Source organism: Anabrus simplex, chromosome 6, assembly GCF_040414725.1.
Source record: "Anabrus simplex isolate iqAnaSimp1 chromosome 6, ASM4041472v1, whole genome shotgun sequence".
Taxonomy (NCBI): domain Eukaryota; kingdom Metazoa; phylum Arthropoda; class Insecta; order Orthoptera; family Tettigoniidae; genus Anabrus; species Anabrus simplex.
In genome coordinates, this window is record NC_090270.1 from 335,862,581 (window position 1) to 335,881,489 (window position 18,909).

The 18,909-nt window shown below is 39.6% G+C and overlaps 1 protein-coding gene across 1 annotated transcript in view; it reads right to left on the reverse strand.

The window, feature by feature from the left end:
• The window catches only part of LOC136875795 (protein takeout), a 32,047-nt gene extending 13,357 nt beyond the window's left edge, over positions 1–18,690 (reverse strand). Inside the window, exons 1-2 of the mRNA XM_067149398.2 lie at positions 18,583–18,690; positions 5,903–5,995 (exon numbers count right to left, since the gene is read on the reverse strand). Coding sequence (XP_067005499.2) covers positions 5,903–5,995; positions 18,583–18,652 — 163 coding nt within the window. The 5' untranslated portion in view covers positions 18,653–18,690. The remainder of the gene's footprint in view (positions 1–5,902; positions 5,996–18,582) is intronic.
• Positions 18,691–18,909: the final 219 nt, after the last annotated feature.

The window sequence follows — 18,909 nt, forward strand, 5'->3', positions numbered from 1 at the left end:
TGTATAGGTACGGTACAGTAAAATTTGCTCAAAGTGGAATCGCAAGGGACTAAAAACTTCTCCAAATTAGCCAAGTTTCTGCATTACATAAAACATTTTTTTTTCTTCTTTTTTTTGTTTGGCCTTAAAGCATCAACCACCACAATTACTACATACACAAAACATGATGCAGTATTCAGTATTTTCTTAATATTATTTAGAGCTTACCTGTGTCTGCCTATGCATAACGCTCATCTATCCCAATTGGTGTATGTTATACTGTAGTACACTGAGTTGCTAATTATTATAATTATTGTACATATATTATGATACACAGCATCACTATTGCAACACTGGATATACTGTATACTCCTTAAACTTGTTTCCATCACAACACTAAGCTGTCTTCCACAGATCAAACAAAGAAACTTGTTTCCTCTTCTTTCTAATCATGTCTTTCTGAATGTGTTCCTGAGCTGAGTACATTAATTCAAGAAGTGTGGAAGAGTTACATGTAATGGAAAATTGCTTTACATCACAAATGCACTGTAGGGCCTGTTCATGGGGTTGAATCATATTTTGATCCTCATCTTCTTGCACGTCTACTTCTTTCTCTGCCTCCTCCTCCTCTCTCTCATCCTTTCTCACTGTTAGAAGGCAGTAGCTGATTCAAAGTTGTTATGTATCATAAGTTCTTCATCAGTTCGAATAATTTTCTCTGCTTCATAGGGAACGTTTTGTGCTCGACACAAGTCAGATATTGCCAATACATTTTCAAGCACTTCATTCGTTCCATCGTCTGTGTTATCACCCTCTCCAAACCCCACGTTGATGAAACACTTTGTCACAGTTTATGGCTTAATTTACTTTACAGCCTGTTCAATCCAGTTCACTGCATCTAGAACTGACACAGATCATCCCACGGTTGAAGTGCTGTCGGTTGTTTCCTTATGCAAAATCAAAGATTTGCATCAAAAACCGCCTACAGTATGAATTGAATGTGAAACTGACACCCATATTCATTGGCTATAAGACACTTGTTGTATTAGGCGGGAACCAGAACAGTATCACGTTTGATAATGTTATGTTTTGGTGGCAGGTGTCATTGTTGAGGAAAAGAATAACCTTTTGTTTTTCATTTTTGCGTTTAATCCATTGAACCACTCTTTCATTAAAGTAGCCATAATCCAGGCAATGTTTTTGCTTCGCCAAACCACAGGAAGGCTATCGATTTTCAGATTCTTTAAACATCTCTTGGTTTTTCCGCCTTTCCAGTCATGAGAGGTTTTTCCAGTTGTCCCTCCATATTCCTACCAGTAAAATTTGTAAGTCTTTCCTTCGACAATTTACCCCCAACACACTTTTGTCCCTTAACGATAAAACAACTTTGTGCGTAATAACCGAAAGAAAAATTTTGCTTCCTCCACATTGAAAATGTTTCTTTGTTCATATTCTGAAATCAAACCTAGCCATTTTGATTTCCAGTCATCCACAACACTTTCATTCATGTCCTTAGATTCCCCACAAACTTGAGTCCAGACAATATTGTGCCTCTTCTAGAAACTGTCGAACTATCCCGTAGACACTCTGAACTCATAATTTCCAAGAGATCGAGCTACAGCAATTTCTTCACTTTGGAGCATCAGACCAGAAATGAGCATGTTTTTTGACCAGGCAGAGATGAACCACTCCCACAGTGATCTTCCCCTTCCTTTCCATTTGACCACTCCCTTGAATCCACTCATTCATTATTTTTTCTTTATTTTTAATCATGTCATAAATTTGCCTTCTTCCACATTTGAACTGGAATATTATTTGCCGTACCAAGAGTTTGTCCTTTTCCTTAGGTTCAATTATTTTAACTTTTTTGTTTAGCGACAATATCACATGAGATTTAGCTGTGATGATCAGTTTGTCTTCACTTTTACAAATACAGTAACCAACTGTTTGAAAGCATGCCTCCTTCCTTATCTTCATTAACGATCTATTCTGAAAATCTCATTAAAAGTCTTGGTCAACTTCCCTGTTCAGCTACTGTACTTGTTTATCATAGAAGACAGATACTAGCCTTTCCCTCACGGAAATTCCTGAAGTGGCCAGGTGAAGAAATAGAACAGCAGATGTACTGATGACAAGGATGTCCAAACACATGCCTCAGTTTGTCGAAACAATGATATTGATCATACCAACACCAGAAGAACACAAATATTGTACATAGGACTACATTAGTTCCTAATATTTTCTGCATTGTACAAGTAGATTTTAAAGAATTATTTCACTATCCATTTCCATTTCTGTGTTGAGGAGATTCCACATTATAACACAGCAAGCTTCATCGGGACCAATTCCGTGGTGGACAAGTTTTGTCTTTATTGAGGTTCCGCTTTGAGCAAGTTTTACTGTATAAACGTGCTTGCATGCATACATCTATACATTTTCATCACACCATAGCCCACCTGGTGGCCATGATTGTTAAAGCATCAAGTCTTTATGGTTTGACACTGTGTTTAGCCGGTTAGAGTTTCGTTGGTAGATTAATTTTGCCATCAGAATGTTCAGTTACAATAAACAATGTTTTATTATAAACCACCTATTCAATACATTAACATGTTATTACATTTAGAGTTTCACCATTAATACAAAGTTATAAGCAGAACATGTTTCACTCCCTTATAGAGCATCATCAGCCAATCTAGAATCTCAAAGGTTGGTTTATGTTTACAACTAATGACTTAAAAACTATTTGTACATTTTACAATCTTAAACTTATTTTACTAATATCACAGAAGGCAGAATCAATGGTAGCGTGCCTTATTAACTAGAGCTTAATAGTGGAAAAGTTGATTAAAATACATTCATTTAAAATTATGGTAGAATAAGTTTGCTCTCAAATATTTACAAACATTTTGTATGTCTAAAATCTTGAAGAATGACTTGTGATATCTCTCTGAAAAGTAACATGTTGTTGTGGAAGCACAAGCTTCTTCATAATATACCAAATACAGTTGAAGCCTTTTATTGCAGCATCGCTTTTAATGACGTGCTGGATATAACGGCAAAATCTAACGGTCCCACCTAAATCTTATACAAAAACTGTATTTAAAAAATCAGTTAGTACGACATAGCTTATTAACATGCCGTATAAAATGGCATATTTATCACATTTTCGGAGAACAACCTTTAATTGGTGGTTCCTTCAGAGTCATTATAATCAGTTTTGACTGTATTCCCTGACCAAAGACGTATAAAGACTAGCAAGTCTTGTGAAATGGAAGCTCCTTCTACCCAGTTAATTATTGAGCTATAAACCTTACTATTGTAATAAAAAAAACTTTTTGAGCTTATCCCAGACATTTCTGGGGTCGCTGGAGCCACCTAGTCTCATTTTGGTTTTGGCCGAGGTTTGAGACTGGATGCCTTTCCTGACGTCACTTGATTCTTGAGATGAAAATCTCAACCCAGAATTGACTGAGATTCGACCCTCAGCCTTCCGGGTGGGAAGCCAGCAGCTAAGCTAAACGCCCCCCTTGCTATTGTAATAAGCCTTTCTAAATATTAATTGTGGTTGTTATTTCTTTTAAATCATTATTATTGTTGTTGTTGTTGTTGTTGTCTTCATAAAGAAAATAGAAACAGAAAAGAAAGAAAAACAAGATCTTTTAGCAAATATTTTCAAAATTTAAAGCTTTTTCTGTGACAATTTGTCCAGCAGCCTAGACCCTGCTGCTTTTTCCCCTTCTACCACCCTAGTATCCCATAACAACTGCCAGATCTTAGGAACCTAAGCTGAAATGCCAATTAACTGAGTGACGTCATGGGTCAACCATGGCTAAATGGTTAGCGTGCTAGCCTTTGGCCACAGGGGTCCCGGGTTCAATTCCCGGCAGGGTCGGGAATTTGAACCATAATTGGTTAATTCCGCTGGCTCGGGGGCTGGGTGTATGTGTTGTCTTCATCACCATCATGATGCGCAGGTCGTCTTCGGGCGTCAAATCGAAAGACTTGCATCTGGCGAGCCAAATTTGTCCTCGGACACTCCTGGTACTAAAAGCCATACGCCATTTCATTTCATTTACCGTAAAGAACAGGTAAACAGACCCGAATCAATGTGGAAGTTATGGTGATTCTTGCCTATGATTGGGATGGTGTTATCACAAAGCATACCATTCTTCCAAGGCAGACTGTTAATACAGAGCACTATTTTTCATTTTTTCCAAAATGATCTGCGAGCAGTATTGAGAAGAGAATGATGATGCTTTATGTATAATCCACGCATCATTCTGTACGACAATACAAGGGCGCATGTATCAGAGTCGTGTCCGATTTGTTCAGTCACTGGGGCTGAGAAGCACTCTACCTACACCTCCACCCCTCCCCAACACACACACACATACACATTTTTCAGATTTAAGTCCCTATGACTTTGACCTAATCCTTCAATGAAGACTACTTTGCGGGATTTACTTCCGAGCAGTTGAAGACATTCTGCATACAATCGACCACTTTCCTCACGTCTACAAAGGGACTGAATGTATATGTTAGCTTTTCAGAACTGCCAGAGGATGTTTAGAACCATAAACAAATTTAAAAGATATTTATTAATTTACTTATTACTGTATTAATTGTTGTACCTGGCACTGCCTGGGCACTTGATTGAATCTTTATTTTTAGGCTTTTTATTACCTGTTAATTATGTGTGAAACAAATTTTTATAGATTTGAATATTGTGACATTGACTGATATTTTAGAAATTATTTTTTAGTTTAAAAGTTATTGTTATGGAGGCTGAACTTGGGCTTAAACGGCATGCAGAGTGCCACAATTCATCTCAGCATCCCTGAAAACTACTGATTCGACACTAATATTGGTCATTTTTTCATTTCAACCTCTCCCCTACAGATGCTAGGGATTTCTTACCACCACAGTGTTTTTCTTTTTCAGATAATAAGCGATATGTGTACCAAGTTTGGTGGAGAGCTATACTGGAACATCCACACATACATCCATAATCTTGGTCATTTTGTACATTTTCCTTTCAGCACCTTCTTACACTCCATGCGGATGGGGGCAGAACATAGACTTAGTAGACTTTTTTTTTTAAGTTTCTTTTATGTCGCTCTCACTCAGACAGGTCTTATGGTGACGATGGGACAGGAAAGGGCTAGGAGTGGAAAGGAAGCGGCCGTGGCCTTAATTAAAGTACAGCCCCGGCATTTGCCTGGTGTGAAAATGGGAAACCACAGAAAACCATTTTCAGGGCTGCCGACAGTGGGATTCGAACCCACTATCTCCCGAATACTGGATACTGACCACACTCGCAGCTATCGAGCTCAGTCAGTAGACTTAAACGGCAACCCGAGTGTTGCTATTCATCTCAGCAGTTCCAAAACCCATGGATTCAATGCTAATATTAGCCGTTTTTGATTAGTTTTATATGTTACCCCCACCCCAGCCCGTCACCAAGGATTGTTTTACATCCCACAAGATTTCTTCATGATAGTAAGTCATATGTTTACCAAGTTTTATTAAGAGCTATGCTGGAACATAGCACAAATACATCCATCATATCGGTCATTTTCTTTTTTACTTCTTCTCACCCCCATGCCAATGGGAGCTGAACTTGATCTTGAATGACATCCAGAAATTTACTATTCATTTCAGTGACCCAGAAAACTATGCATTTGACACTAATGTTGGTCGTTTTTAGTTATTTTTAAATTTCACCCCCACACTCTCAGGAGTAATAAAAACAAATCATGAAATTTTCAGCAAAATCAGTCCAGTAGTTTTTAAGTCTATAAAGTACAAACAAACAAACAAACATTCATTTGTATATACTTAGATATGTAATTAGATGTATATAATATGTAATTCAAGTGTTAAAAACTGATCAGAACTTTTAAACATGCTTTCTGGTACTTACCGTGCTTAAGTTTCTTCAGTGCATCTTGAACTGCAATTTTTAGGCACTCATCAAAATTTGCATCATTCTGATGACAAATCTTCAAGTTGGGAGCTATGAAATAAACAACAAATTATTTAATTAGGCTTTCTATTATTTTAGTGAAGAATTGATTTGCAGAATTATTCAGCCTTCAATGCCAGTTCCTTGTCAAAAAAGCCAAGCATAACAACTGAGAGGATTTATTGTGCTGACCACATGACACCTTGTAATCTGAAGGCCTTCAGGCAGAGCAGCGGTCGCTTGGTAGGCCATTGCCATTCGGCGCTGTGCGCCATGGGGTTTGGTTTCTACAACGCCAGCTAGAAAAACTAAAGGAAGATGAGGCACAGTAAACAAAAGGACAATAAGAACCAGGCTAATTTTTACTCAAGGGTGTGGGAAATTTTATTTTAATGGGGTACTGTGAAGCAGTGTTTCCTTCTATCCCAGACAATATGTTTACAAATTACCATTCTTGATATTCATTTTATTCAAAAATGTGTAAATTAAATGTGTGAAATTGCAGTACTTAGCATACCTAATGAAAATCCACAGCCTGTTTCCAGTTATATGACCGGGTCAGGAAATGGAATGAATGAAGCCCCCATCTAGCAGCGAGGATAGGAATTGCGCCAGCTGCCGAAGTCTACCACACTCCTCTGGGGCAATGATTAATCACTGGCAGATGAAATGAAATGATATTGGAGAGTGTTGCTGGAATGAATGAAGACAGGAAAAACTGGAGTACCCAGAGAAAACCCTGTCCCGTCTCCGCTTTGTCCAGCACAAATCTCACATGGAGTGACCAAGATTTGAACCACGGAACTCAGCGGTGAGAGGCCAGTGTGTTGCTGCTTGAGCCACGGAGACTTATAATTAGCATACCTATTAAAATTATTAATAAAATTTAAAAATACTAATACTTTTTTTTTTTTTTTAGAATGGTTCAGAATTGCAAATGAAAGACAGCAAGGACATCTGACAATACATATGTGAAGAAACTTGTGCAAGTAGTTAATGGATGGTACAGGATCATAATTTTATTTTCGCCTGATTGCAGGTGCACCATGGCTTGCCACCACCCTGTCACCTGTGTTACCTTTCCGAACAGTAGCAAGATGGGTAAGAGCCTTCAGAGAAGGATGTGAAAATGTGTCAATCATGCCACAGTCTGGCCATCCACCAGTAAGTGACAATGACGTGCAGACTGTGTCCGCGTTGGTGGAGATGGCCCAAAGGACACACATTCTCATGCGTCAATATAAAGCAGTAAATGGACGGGACTACCTTAGTAATGTTATTTAGCAATTTAGCGTCTTGACAAATTTTCAATAACTTGTTGCTACTGTTTTTCTTGTTTAAGATGTTGGATATTTGTTCCCTTACATGCGCACAAACAAATAGCACCTGAGGCTCACTGTTGAGCGACACAGACTAAGCACAGAGTGCATGGTGAGCCGAGAAGAGGCCCGCCAGAGGGACACAGTGTTGACGGGTGAGAGCTGCATGTGCTTGATGCCACAGTGCAATTACAAGTGGGCTTGAATAAAATGAGGATCCTGTACTCAATATGCAGCTAGATCATACCAAATTCCATATCCTACTTTACCATGGTATGTTGATTAAGACTTAAATAAATAAAGATTTGCTCCCACTTATGACAGGCACAGGTATTCTCCATTTCTCAAACTTTTGACCTTGTTAAATACCTGGAATACAGTACCTTGCTAGCACTCTATGCAAGAATTTCCCCATGTCAACTAGCAACCAAAAATGGTCTTCAAATGCCCAAACAAGAGAACATAAGAAGCAAAAATAAAATTAATTTTCCAGAACCTGGAGCATGCAGCTTGCTAAGAATGACCTCCTCTAACCATCCTAATGTTAATAAATTGTTTGACAATTTATAAAACTTCTGATGAGAGATTCAGAATTTGCAGATGGTACCAGGATGTTCAGTCTATATAAAACTAGCACAATGACTGTGCTGGATGATATAAGAAGAGTTATTGCTTCCAGAGGTTCAAATAGGGTGATCAACCGTCCCGCATTTTAAGGTATTTTCTAACTCTCCCAAGTGGGACGTCATTTGTCCTGCAATTGTTTTGTTTTCTATGTGAACAAATTTTTATGTTAGAAATAAAATTCAGGAAACTCAATCGTCAGAAGTTACCAGTGTTTCGCCCAGAGTGCGGCATGGGCTCATCAGTTGGATACCGCACCTTTTCCAAGACACTGGCCGGCTAGCACGCCGGTAGCGACACCACTGCAAGCCATACATGTGACAAGCACAATGCAGTGCCGACGTACTAGGGGAGAATTGCATCTCCACTTACTATATTGCCCTCCCGGGCTAGCATGACCAAAATATGGCTTCCGATTGAGATAGCTAGAAATAAAATTCAGGAAACTCAATCGTCAAAAGTTACCAGTGTTTCGCCCAGAGTGTGGCATTGGCTCATCAGTTGGATACCGCACCAAAGCCATATTTTGGTCAAATTTTTATGTTATTGTCATTAGTACGAATTTTCACAATATGCAACTGTCATGCCCTCTAGCTTCAACTAAACATAACATACCCAACCAACAGTATAATCTTTGAAAATACAAAGAATAATGTTATAGCATTTTTGGAGAAGTGTTCCAAATGTCCTTCCAACTTCTAAGTTACCATTAGTCAGTGGCCATTCTGTAGCATGAAGCACATCAACTTAGATGTGTTGTATTAACTGGTGTTTTTCTTTAACTTTTTGTGATTTTTGAAATGTATTCAGCATTGGATAGTGATGACTGTACTTACCAGGTGTATGCATAAGTTTTTGCCAGTTTTTGTGGTAAAGAAAATAAGTAATTTTCAAGGGAAATTAATTTTTTGTTTATTCAAAATATTGGCCATCGGCTTCTACACATTTCTCCCATCCTTCCGGTAAGTTATGAATACCATGCCGGAAAAGCTGCTTGTCTTTTACGGCAAACCATTCATCGAGCCATTTTCCAACTTCCTTGAAATTGCGGACGTGCTGCTCTGCGAGCGCGTGCCCCATTGATGCAAAGAAGTGATAGTCAGATGGCGCCAAGTCAAGGGAGTACGGGGGATGCAGAAGGATGTTCCATCCAAGCGATTTCAAGGTGTCTTTCACTGATTTTGCTGTGTGAGACGGCGCATTGTCGTGTAACAAAATCACTTTGCCATGTCTTCTGGCCCATTCCAGTTGTCTTTCAATCATTGTGTGATTTAAATTAATCATTTGTTGGCGATAGCGTTGTGCATTAACGGTTTCACCGGGCTTGAAGTGTTCATAATACACAATACCGCTCTGGTCTCACCAGACACAAAGCATGGTCTTTTTGCCGAAGTGATTTGGCCTTGGTGTTGAAGGACCAGCTTTGCCAGATGACAGCCATGATTTTCTCTGCTTCAGGTTTTCAAAATAAATCCATTTTTCGTCACCCATCACAATATGGTACAGAAATAATTTTCTTTCATGGCATTGAAGCAGCATTTCACAAGTGACTTTGCAATTTTCCATGTGCTGTTCATTCAAATCGTGTGGGAGCCATTTACCGAGTTTATTGATCTTCCCCATTGCTTGTAAATGTCTGCTGATTGTTTTTTTGACACATTTAATGCTTGTGCCAGTTGCTGTTGAGTTTGAGTTGGGTCATTATGTAGAGCGCGCACTGTCTTTCACATTGAAATCACCACGTTTAAATTGTCGAAACCATGTCTCTTATGTTCTAATCGATGGAAAGTGTTCACCATATGTTTCTACCAGCAAACAAAGACTTTCCGTAGTTTTTTCTTTTGATTAAATAAGAAAGGCAATGCAGATGTTCTTTCTCAGGCACAAACGTCGACATGATCACTCAATGATACAACACAGACACTAATATTTGGGGAACTCAACTTGTGTGTGTTTGTAGGTTAATGTCAGACGAACAAACTGATATATGTATCAAATTCATACGTTGCATACTGTTTGCTGGCACCATCTTTTAGTGAAACCAGAAAAGACGCATTCATCTGGTATACTTCGTGACAAAAATGATAGTTATCATTTAAACCGATGAAGGAAAAGGGAAAAATGAAAGCGTATGAAACCATGAATTATACGTCATTTCTTAACTCATTGGTTTCTCCATGTTCTACTGCTACTGCTGTTGAGATGCTCAATGGGATATCTAGTGTGACTGACATATTATGTAAGAAACAAATGATGACTCATTTCATGCACCACCCTGTAGTTAATAGAGCCTTCTGAACACAAAATACAAGTACAACATACCTGGGAAAGAAAATATTTTATTAATAGACTAACGGAATGACATGTTTCATTCTACAAGAACACCCTCAGATTCTATCAAATCACTTTTATATCATGCGTATAATGTATGATACTGTTTATGTTGAGTAAACTGGTCACTGATTAAGAAAATTGATATTATAAAGAAGTACGAAAGAAAATTTGAATGTTAACATTCTTTGTTTAGTGCTTTAACAAATGCAAATATGTTTTCTGAACTTATCTTAGTGCATCCCAGTTACCGCCGTCCACTCCTCTCTCCTGTAAAGCTAAAGAAATCAAGAAATCTGTGTTCCACTCTCCCATACATGATACTTATGACAGACAAATTAGAAAGATAAAACAGCAAGCAAACTGGATTACTTCTTTCCCTCTTTCAGTAGTGTAGCCAGGATTGGCTGATGGGGAGGGTTATAGTTACAAAATTATGATAGAACATAATGAAGGTGACAGTGTGTGTGTGGTGCCCCCATGCTGATACAAGTGAATCATGTCGATATTCAGACTGCAGTGCATCTTACATTAAAATACAGAACAAGAACAATATGATCAAGAGTGTTACAGTCAATGTTATATTCAGTTTACGATCCAAAATCCAACTTTCAAGGCTTCCCAGTACCCATGGATCCTCACCCCAGGTACCCATTGTTACTTCCTGTGACGTGGATCCTCCCTCCCAGGTCATCACTGGTAATACTGTACCCATGACCTACCCCTCCCCCCTCCCAACCTCTCATGACTCTCGTGAATCCACCATGGTCGCAAAGTAATGGTTTCCGGTGGATGTGGGGTGGTTTGCACTCGGGCACGAGTTACCCCACCCATTGTGTTCGGCCGATGCGTCGCGATCTGAAAAGTGTGGCAGTATCAGCACATCTGCTGTGGAAGCTCCCCTTCTGGGACGCCATGTCCTCCTACTTCCGACCCCTAATACCCTCCCCTTCAACAAAAATCACCCTAATCAGACAACCACACCCCCCTCGCCACTCAGTCCAGAACCACCTTGGTGGAACGAGTAGCCGAGATCCTGTAGCCAAGAAAGACTCCAAGTTATCCCCCATCCATTTCACTTCTAAAACCACAAAATGCCGCCTTCTAAACCTAACGCCAGATCCAGCCACAAACCTTGAAACACCAGAAACCAGAAACCGAGGCAGGTGCACAAACACTTAAATGCTGCCCATTAACAACGCTGTATTTATTCAAAATTTAACTTCCGCACACCCACATTACTAATATGTGACAGTTTATAAAAGTAGGAAAGATCACAATATGAAGATAAAGTTGGAATTCAAGAGGACAAACTGGGGCAAATATTCATTTATAGGAAGGGGAGTTAGGGATTGGAATAACTTACCAAGGGAGATATTCAATAAATTTCCAATTTCTTTGAAATTATTTAGGAAAAGGCTAGGAAAACAACAGATAGGGAGTTTGCCACCTGGGCGACTGCCCTAAATGCAGATCAGTATTGATTGATTGATTGATTGATTGATTGATTGATTGATTGATTGATTGATTGATTGATTGATTGATTGATTGATTGATTGGTTGGTTGATTGTCACTGCACAACACGTACGGTACAGCCCCGTCGCAGAACCAAAAGCAACGCAAGGGCATGGTCAGTACCTGGATGGGCAACCACACAGGACTACCCATACCGAACACAGGTAATTACTGTGCCAACCAGCGCTCAAATGGACTGATTTCCCAGTCACACACATACAGAAAACAAAATAAAAATTCTAAAACCTACTTATACTGAAAAACCTACCCATATTGATAAAAATACACAAATTACACGCACATTACAGACTGACAAAGGAGCGCGACAAGGCGCACCGGTATCGGTACCTCACACACCCCCTATCTCTCTGGAGATACGTGGTCACATACAGGTAACCAGGGAATGCTTCTTAGAAAGTAGATTCAACAGATCAGTTGGTTTTACAGTTATGTCTCTGTGAATGTTAATTTAGTTTATTATCAGTTTTCTGTTTATTCTATGGGTTCTAACCCCCAGTAATACACCCCTCCCCCCTTGGCTACATCCCTGGATCAGTCTCTCCTGAATGACAATGAACAAGAGCGAACACCTGCATGCAGGGAAAGCATCGCTGTGATTTGTAGTGAGGAATGGGGTATTATCATGAAGGCTGTAAAATGTTGTGAGGAAGGAAAAGACCAGAAAATGACTTTAGAACCTTGAAATAAAGAGTGGTGAAGTACTTGGATAAGAGCCTCACTTATTGTTGTATTCTTGATCAAGATTTTGAATAAAATGTGGGGCACAGTTAACCTATTCTATTTTAACCTACAACAACTCAGATATAAGAAGCAACCACATTACTTTCTTCACCATTCAACAATGCATGCTGTTACTTCTTTGCTACATGAAGTACTGTTTCAGGCTTTGTCACAAGCTCATGTTCTACAATAGTTGCTGGTGGTTTTTGGTCTTTGAGTGATTAGGATTTGTTGTTGATAATGCTGGATCACATTAGACAGCACCGGGGAGCCAATTGATAGTTACCCTGCTGTCCCATTGACCAGTCTGTGATGTTACAAATTGAACCAAACTTCAGCACTATGATGTGAGTAGCTCAAGTTTTCGGTTGCAGACTGTACACAATACAAGTCTCCTGCCCTTTATTTTGAAGTTGTAGGCCAGATGCATTTACAGACAATCAATTGCTGTCAGTTAATCAATCAATCAATCAATCAACCAATCATTGATTTACACTTAGGGTTGTCGCCAAGGTGGCAGACTCCCTAATAGTTGTTTACCTAGTCTTTTCTTAAATTATCTCAAAGAACTCGAAAATGTATAGAATATTTCCCTTCATACATTACTCCAATCCCTAATTCATCCTAAAAATGAATATTTGCCCCACTTTGTCCTCTTGAATTCCAACTTTATGTTGTTTTCAAAGCTCCATTCAAGCTTATTTATCTACTAATGCTGTTTCTTACCATCTCTCCAACGACAGCAGAACATACCGTTTAGTCAAGCATCTCGTCCCCTTTCTTCCAAGTCTTCCTAGCCAGGATCACCCAGAAAAAATGTGGGCTTTTTTAACCAGTTCTCATATCAAGTAATCCTGGTATGAGTCCCATACACTGGAACCATATTCTAAGTGAGGTCATACAAGCAACTTATACACCCTCTCTTTTACATCCTAACTACAACCCCTAAGTATCCTCATAACCATATGAATAATAATAATGTTATTGTTTTTGCATCCCACTACTTTTTGATGGGTTTTGGAGACACCGAGGCCACAGTTTTATCCCACAGGAGTTCTTTTATGTGCCAGTAAATCTACTGACACAAGGCTGAAGTATTTGAGCACCTTCGAATACCATCAGACTGAGCCAGGATTGAACCTGCCAAGTCTGGGTCAGAAGGCCAGCGCCTCAAACGTCTGAGCAACTCAGCCCAGCTAAAACATATGAAGATACCTATAATCTTTATATCTACAACTTGTTAATATGATTACCCCAATGAAGTTGTTTTCTTACTTAACATCCAGGTACTTAGAGTGATCCCCATAAGGTACTTTTACCCCATCAATATAGTAATTTAAATGGTGAGGCCTTTTTCTCCTGTCTTAGAGTGAATGTACGTGATCTTTCCCCATTTGAGTTGTAATTATTTTGAAATATTTATACTTTAGAGATGTGAAAAATGACGCGTGGACTCATTCAAATTCATGTATAAGAGATGGGGCTCGCTCAAAGCTTCCTACTAAAACACTCTGTTCAATGAGTGTATGAAAGAACCCAGCTCAAAAAGATGCTCAACTTCACCAAACAAATGAGTCTACTGTTGGTCACAATGAGCAGAAAGAGTCTGGGCAAAATTGAGCAGTTTGGAAACTCAGAAGTTGAAGTGCCTCAGTCGGCAATACCAAGCAGAAACAAGCAATCTCACAGTTCAATCACCCACTGTGTGCCCGAACAGCTGAGCGGACTATATCATCCACTCAGACTATGCAGCAATGAGTCTGTTCAGACTCGTTCATTTATGACTTGTTTCTGTTCGTTCTAGCTGTGGGCTTGTTCTCTGACCAAAACGAGCTGAGTAGCAGAAATTGAGAGATATAGTCTGATGGAATGAGCTCAGACTTGCTCATTGCATACCTCTAGTGTACGTGTAATTAGTCATTTTAGTTAATTAAGTTAGCTCTGTATATGTCTTCATGTTTAAAGTACTATGTTCAACCCCCTGCCCTCCTTGATATCAATTTTGCACCACCACAGTTTAAAACAACCAACCACCACTAACATCCATCTTCTCATTCAAAATAAAGACCTATTTTTCTCATATCTGCAGACACTTTGAACTCATCTAGTCATTTAATCAAATACCGGTAGCAACAAATAAATGTAATCAAACCAAGGTGATTTTATTGTCAAACCTAACACTTGGAAACTTCTCTCTAGTACACTGTATAAAGAAACAACATGTGGAAAATGAACTGAAAATTCCATTTATGAAAAATCCTTTAAGGGCTCTGAATTGTCAGAAATTTGAATTACCTGAAAAAAAAATGGTCACAATTGTTCAGTGAAGACCATCCATTGGTAGAGATAGTCTTCTTGTATTTAAAAAAAAAAAAGATTTTTGTAATGCTATGTACATTAGTGTTAAAGTATTTTTTTCGACTTCTTAACACAGAGTAAAATTAGTTTATTTAACCGATTTAAACATAATCCTTCTTTTTTTTTTTTTTTTTTTTTTTCAGTTCAATGCTTACAGCGCTACCTCTGAAAACACGGTGAATGTCCCTTATTGACCATCTGAAAATCTTGGTAAGTTTGTGGTATACGTATCTTGGACAGGTGAAATTTTGTTTACAAATCAATAAAGTTATAATATCCTCATTGTAAAATACCAGTAATCTAATTTGATTGCCTTAAATATGGTATACCAAACTTTGGGAAAACAGAAGAAAAAAAGTTTAAAATCCCACTCTCAGCCATCTATATATATTATCCCATAGTTTCTAACTTCAGCAGTTCCTAAAACGCAGACCATGGCCACCTCCTTTAAGATTCATAACCCCAGTTAGGCAGCTTACAAATTACTTTTACTGACGTCCAGCTCCATGGCTAAATGGTTAGTGTGCTAGTCTTTGGTCCAAAGAGTCCCGGGTTCGATTCATGGATGGGTCAGGGATTTTAATCTTAATTGGTTAACTCCTCTGCTTGGGGACAGAGAGGGTGTTGTCTTCAACATAAGTATTCATCACAGTTAGGGCGTCACAATCACAGACGCGTAGGTTGCCAATAGGCGTCAACAGCACTGGTTAATCACCAGTCTTTATGTATGCAGTAGCACACGGGACTGTTGTCCATGATATACCAAGTGAAACAAAAGGGGCTGCTGTTCAGCTGAAAGGTTTGCAGATTATAAGGGGTTATGTGGTCCGCACGAGGAATCCTCTCGGCCGCTATCATGGCCTTCTAGACCGGGGCCACCATCTCACCGTCAGACAGCTCCTTAATTGTAATGATGTAGGTTGAGTGGACCTCCAACCAGCCCTGAGATACAGGTAAAAATCTCTGACCTGGCCGGGAATGAAAGGCAGGTATGCTACCCCTATACTGCAAGACCAGCTGATATACCAAGTCCCCTAAATAAATTGAGAACCAGACTACTATGGTAATCAAGAATGGCACATTTACAGCTCAGGGTACTGGTACTGTGTACCATGAGATGTAAAGTCAAAGAGGTTAGCTGACTGACACAACTTAATTCTAAAGTGTAATAATAATAAACACCGGGCGAGGTGGCCATGTGGTTAGGGTCGTGCAGCTATGAGCTTGCATCCAGGAGATAGAGGGTTCAAACCCCATTGTCAGCAGCCCTGAAGATGGTTTTCCTTGGTTTCCCATTTTCACACCACGCAAATGCTGGGGCTGTACCTTAATTAAGGCCATGGGTGCTTCCTTCCCACTCCTAGCCAAGCTTCCCACTCCTAGTCAAGCTGGTATCTCTCTATGCATCAAAATGCCATATCCTCTCTCAGAATGTGCACTCACTAAGTCGGAACAAAAAGAGAGAAAGATTCTCCCCAACATACTTGGCCCAAACTATAAAAATGGGATCTACATAAGAAAATCTACAAAAGAACTCTACTCTAAGATAGAGAAAATCACGGCCACAATGCACAACCATAGGTCTTGCTTCTGCAGTAACTTACGGTGGATGGATGACTCTCGATGGACAAAACGCATTTTTAACTATTTTGACTCGAAACCAAAAACAACAATACCCTGATACCTTTAACGTCAAAAAAGGCAGAGGAAATGGGCCTACGACCAGAAGATGCGCACAAATCAGACCTGTCTCTTGGGGCTTTCTGAGATGAGAATTGGACAACTGGTGTAAAGTGGTCGGATGCAGATAAGTCGGCCATGTGGTTGGGAGCGTGCAGCTGTGAGCTTGCATCCAGGAGATAGTGGCTTCGAACCCCATTGTCGGCAGCCCTGAAGATGGTTTTCCATGGTTTCCCATTTTCGCACCAGGCAAATGCTGGGGCTGTACTTTAATTAAGGCCACGGCAGCGTCCTTCCCCCTCCTAGCCCCTTCCTATCCCATCGTCGCCATAAGATCTATCTGTGAAGTAAAACAAATTGTAAAAAAACGTGGTCGGAAACCCCGTGCTCGACACAGCAAGGTAATGAAAACCTACTGGATCAATTGAAAATTGTGTAAATGCCAGCATGTATAATGAAAGTTATCGTAGTCCCTAGTTGCCCAATTAGCGAATAATAATAATAATAATAATAATAATAATAATAATAATAATAATAATAATAATAATGCTGGGCTCAGTAGTTCAGGCAGTAGAGTGGAAGGTTTGGTCCGGCTCGGCCCGGTGGTATTTGAAAATGTTCAAGTACGCCAGCCTTGTGTTGGTACCTTTACAGACATGTAAAAGAACTGCTACAGGACAAAAACCATAAAAATAGTGAGTGGGACATAAAACCAATATAATAATAATGAACCTCATTGGCTCAAGCGGCAGCACGCCGGCTCTCACCGCTGGATTCTGTGGTTCAAATCCTGGTCCCTCCATGTGAGATTTTTTGCTGGACAAAGCGGAGGCGCGACAGATTTTTTTCCGGATACCCGGTTTTACCTGTCATCTTTTATTCCAGAAACACTCTTCAATATCATTTCATTTCATCTGTCAGTCATTAATCATTGCTCCAGAGGAGTGCGACAGGCCTCGGCAGCCGGCAAATTTCTATCCTTGCCATTTCATTCATTCCATTCCTGACCCAGTCGAATGACTGGAAACAGGCTGTGGGTTTTCAATAAGAAGAAGAGTACTCCTTGGCTGAATGGTCATTGTTAAGGCCTTCGGTTCAGAGGGTCCCGGGTTCGATTCCCGGCCGGGTCGTTGATTTTAATCATATCTGATTAATTCCTCTGGCTCGGGAACTGGGTGTTTGTGTTTGTCCCAACACTTTCCTCTTCACATACATACAACATACTACACTACAAACCACCACAGAAAACACGCAATATTGATTACATCTCTCCATACAGGATAGGCATCGGGAAGGGCATCCGGTCGTAAAACAAGACCTGATCCACATGTGCGACACAGTTCGCACGCGCGACCCCACAAGTGTGGGAAAAGTGATTGAAAAAGAATAATAATAATAATAATAATAATAATAATAATAATAATAATAATAAATATAATAATAATAATAATAATAATAATAATAATAATAATAATAATAATTACTGTACCGAGTGAGTTGACGATGTGGTTAGGGTCGCATAGCTCTAAGCTTGCATTCGAGAGATGGTGGGTTTGAATCCCACCATCGGGATGCTGGGGTCTATTCCTTAATTAAAGTCCCCAAAAACCTTCAGTGTGTTAATGTACAGTATATTTGTTTGATGTAATTCATTTGTTGTTAACTGAAAGAGATGATAGGGTTGCGAATTGTTGTCCCACAGAAGTTCTTTAACGTGCTGGAAGCCAACGACACGGAACTGTGGCGTTTGAATACCGACCTCAGTCAGAATCGATCGACGACAATCCGACTGCGCCGACTGTCAAGTTCACTTCTTAAACAGCGGTTCTTGCGTCGAGTCGAGTGGCGTATAAATAATTATAGTGTCACTGGAATAAAATTAACAGTGGAGACCGAAACGTTCGGGAAAAAATGGCCTATTCCTTTTTGAGCAGCACAAATTTCATATACCGAGATATGAACACGGGATACAAAGCTAAATGATTTAAGTCTAAAGATCTGAGCCACAGAGGGATTCTGAAGATGTTTACAGGTGTAAATAGGTATCACACTAAAGCTTCAATACTTACGAAATTTCGCTGCCTCGATCGTTGCATATAACACTGCTGCTGACAGTACTAAGACCTGGACTTTCCTCATGATATCTGATGATCGGTCCCACCTAAACTGCGGTAAACAAGGCGAGTTCTAGCCATATTTATATACATCATATTCCCTCAGGGGGAGAAGACGTGATTATCAGCAGCTTCAAGGCTATCAAAAGTTCCTTCCCAGTGTGCTTCACCTCCTCATACGCAATCAGGAAGGTAGACTAATACTCATAAAACATATAAAACATTTTTTGCTGTCTGTGATTAAGGAGTAGTTCTCAAATTTAGAGCAAAATACCGTACATT